This window comes from Micromesistius poutassou (assembly GCF_964030765.1).
Source record: "Micromesistius poutassou genome assembly, chromosome: 4".
NCBI classification, from domain to species: Eukaryota; Metazoa; Chordata; class Actinopteri; order Gadiformes; family Gadidae; genus Micromesistius; species Micromesistius poutassou.
Window position 1 is genome coordinate 5,553,660 of NC_140274.1, and position 3,652 is coordinate 5,557,311.

The 3,652-nt window shown below is 45.1% G+C and overlaps 1 protein-coding gene across 1 annotated transcript in view; it reads left to right on the forward strand.

Moving 5' to 3' along the window:
• Positions 1–1,136: 1,136 nt before the first annotated feature.
• The window catches only part of myo7aa (myosin VIIAa), a gene marked incomplete at its 5' end in the record, with an annotated part of 33,972 nt that continues 31,456 nt past the window's right edge, over positions 1,137–3,652 (forward strand). Inside the window, 3 exon segments of the mRNA XM_084467274.1 lie at positions 1,137–1,241; positions 2,728–2,841; positions 3,299–3,451. Coding sequence (XP_084323400.1) covers positions 1,137–1,241; positions 2,728–2,841; positions 3,299–3,451 — 372 coding nt within the window.

Genomic DNA, 3,652 nt, shown 5'->3' on the forward strand with positions numbered 1-3,652 from the left:
TGTGTGTATGTGTGTGTGTGTGTGTGTGTGTGTGTGTGTGTGTGTAATGAGACAGGACATCACACAGACACTGTATAGTTGTCTCATTCTGTTGTGCTCTGTGTGACTGTTTGCTCTCCTGGATATCCTCATTTGTCATCGTTTAAGCATATTTAAAAAATAAACTCTTTGAACCTTTGAAAACGACCAGCGTCTCACTGAAATCACCCTCATTAAACCCATGAAGCAGACACTAGCATCCCAAATGTAATAAAGTACTTGATTTCCTGATCTTTTATCTCTACATACTTTATACTGTCACTACTGGCCACCCCCAATGCCTATTGCTTAGGAGACACCTGATGAGGAAGTGACATCACGTTGCCCTCGGCAACCATAGAAGTTGTGCGGCTCGAAGAGAGAGTGTGTGTATGTGTGTGTGTGTGGGTGTGGATGAGTGAAAGAGGGAGGGAGAGAGAGAGGAACAGAGAGCAGTCAGTCAGGTAGCTTTTAGGATCTGTCTAATTTCTGGCTTCGCTTCTGAACTTCTGACCAATGGATTTTGAGGAGCTAAACTGACAGACACGAGGACATCTTTAGGAGGTCTTTTCTCAGTTTTCTCCCTGAGGATCTTCTCGCTCGTTTGACTCAACAGGATATCAGAGAGTTCACCGAGAGATGGGATGAAACAAAGCGCTCTTCTCAGGTTCAAACTGTGACTTGCTGATTCTTGATTCAGGATTAGCTGCCATTCAAGATCATTCATGGGGATTAATTACACCTGGATGCTGGAAGGACCTTTTCCAAGGTTGATTGTCGATAACTTTAACTAACTAGCTCATGTGCCAGAGCTCTTCACAAGAGCTTCAACTTGTGACGTAAAGAAGACGTTCTCATCGGTTTCAAGTCTATTCTCCAAACATCTAATGCAAGATGCGAGTCTAAACTTTAGACACATTAGTGACGTGGCATTAAACCTTTGTGTGTGTGTATGAAGTACAGACCATCGGACTAACTTTGTGCCTGAGTGTGTGTGTGTGGACTGAAGCCCGAGCGGAGTGCAGGCCCGGGGCCCTCGATGTGTGTGGGGGCCGGGGGAGGCTGTGTGTGGACCGCGACCAGCAGTGTGTGTGTGGACCTAGGGAGGGCGGGGCAGGATGTACCGGCGCAGGGACTATGTGGAACTCTACGAGCAGGACCAGGCCAAGTGGGCCCTCCTGCGCAATGTCAACACGGTGGTCAAACCCACCACACTGATGCCGGTACGCTGGGGGGGGGTGGTAGTGTGTGTGTGTGTGTGTGTGTGTGTGTGTGTGTGTGTGTGTGTGTGTGTGTGTGTGTGGGCGATGTGTGTGTGTGTGTGTGTGTGTGTGTGTGTGTGTGTGTGTGTGTGTGTGTGTGTGTGTGGGCGATGTGTGTGTGTGTGTGTGTGTGTGTGTGTGTGTGTGTGTGTGTGTGTGTGCGTGTGTGTGTGTGTGTGTGTGTGTGTGTGAGTGAGTGAGTGAAAGAGAAGGACCATAACTGTTATTATAGTTACATGTAATCTTTGTTTGGATGGCTTTTGGTTTGTGCGTGAAAGAGAAGGATATGATTATTTGTTGGTTTTATAATTACACAATGTAATCTTTGTTTTGGGTTGCGTGTGTGACTGTTTTTGTGTGTGTGTGTGGGTGTGTGTGTGTGTGTGTGTGTGCGCACGTATGTGTGTGTGTGTGTGTGTGTGTGTGTGTGTTTGTGTATTTGTGTGCAAAAAAGCATGCAGTCAAGTCGTGCATGTGTGTATAAATATGTGTATTCCCTTAAGTGTGTGTTTGTGCTCCATTGTAGTTGGTAACCATTCTTCTAGTTCCAGTTATATTATATCTCAGTCAGCGTAACCTTTTAGCAACTATAATGTGTCAGTTTTACAATGTTTCAATTCAGCTCTCTCCTTCCCCCCCAACTCTCATCTTCATGTCTCTCTCCATCTGTAACTTTGTACACCACCTTTTGTCCCACCCCCTCCCCTCCTCTCCTTTTCTTATAATCCCTCACTCTCTCATATCATCCCCATCTCCTCATCTCTCTCCTCCTCCTCTCCTCCCCCCCTCTCTCCTACTCTCCTTCCCTCCTCTCTCCTCCCCCTCCCCTTCTTCCCTCCTCTCTCCTTCTCTCTCCTCCTCTTCTCCTCACCTCCTCCCTCCTCTCCTCCCCTCCTCCCCTCCTCCCCTATCCTGTCTGGTTTGATGTTTAGGTGTAGTAGCCCCAGTCAACGTGGATATGTTCCTGGTACAGCTACAATGTTTACTTTGAATAATACAATCTTCTGATCTAAAGCCTGTCTGAGGTTACGTTGATGGAATGATTTGTCCAGAATTGATTTGGGGCCACTAATATAAATCATCTATGTGGGATGATCTCTGATCTTATCTAACGTGAAAAATATCGAAATCCCAGAAAAATATGGGTACAGCTGGTTTTGATTTTCCTCTAGGAGTAAAGGCCAATCAATTCAAGGTATTTCCTCAGATTAGGGGTAAAATTACTGTCAAATTAATCTGATTCTGAGAAATTCTGATCCTTTATCGATTCAAATGATTTATGATTTGTGGATTTATTTATGATTTTGGTTGTGAATTCCAATGATAAATTTTCAGATTCAGGCAAATCTTGATACCTGGTTCGATTCAAATGATTATTCCTATTTTAGATCTCTTTCAGATTAGAATGTTTGTTCGATTCCAATAATTATGTTTCTTCATCTCCCAGGGCGACTATGTGTGGCTGGACCTGAAGACGGGTCGAGAGTTTGTGGTCCCGATCGGAGCGGTGGTCAAACTCTGCGACTCGGGTCAGATCCAGGTTCTGGACGATGAAGGAAGCGTGCGTACCACTGAAGAGCTCATCTTCACACACTCACATCTCACTGTCAAATGAGTTTCTCAGGCTGGGTTGGGGACCTAGCTCCTCTTAATGTAGGAAGTTGCAGCGGGATTATGGTTTGAATAAATATAAGAATACTACGATTTCTACAAGGTTTTAATGATCTAAACTTTTATTTCAGGCCCTTTTTTAAAGCTCACGTTAAGCACACTTAACATATAAAAAGAGAGTAGTTAAAGCAGTTGAAGCTGCATTTTAAAGATAGTCATAAGACCATTTTACTCAGAAATTGCATGGATAATAATACCTTCAGTCTGTTTACAAAAATGTTAAAAGAAAAAAAAAATCATATAAATTCTGCTATAACTATGACCATCACAAATCAAAGTCTCCCTCTTACATTCTCACGCTGTCTTTTACACCTACCTCCCTCCCTCCCACGCTCCCCCCCCTGCAGGAGCACTGGATCTCCCCCCAGAATGCCACCAACATCAAGCCCATGCACCCCACCTCCATCCACGGGGTGGAGGACATGATCCGGCTGGGCGACCTGAACGAGGCCGGCATCCTGCGCAACCTCCTCATCAGATACCGGGAGAAGCTCATCTATGTGGGTACCAGGCCGGGCTGTGGCTCTTCTTGCGCAGCGTTCCATCACAATGACCGCCACCGCTTTGAAAGCACAGGAGTATTGGGATGTTTTGTTATTGTGTTGGTAAAGAAAAGTTTTTTGAAGTCATAGCTAATTAATTGTGAACTTTTTTTGTCATTAAGGGGATATTGTGGGGGTCTGCCACAGCGTTTCTCATGA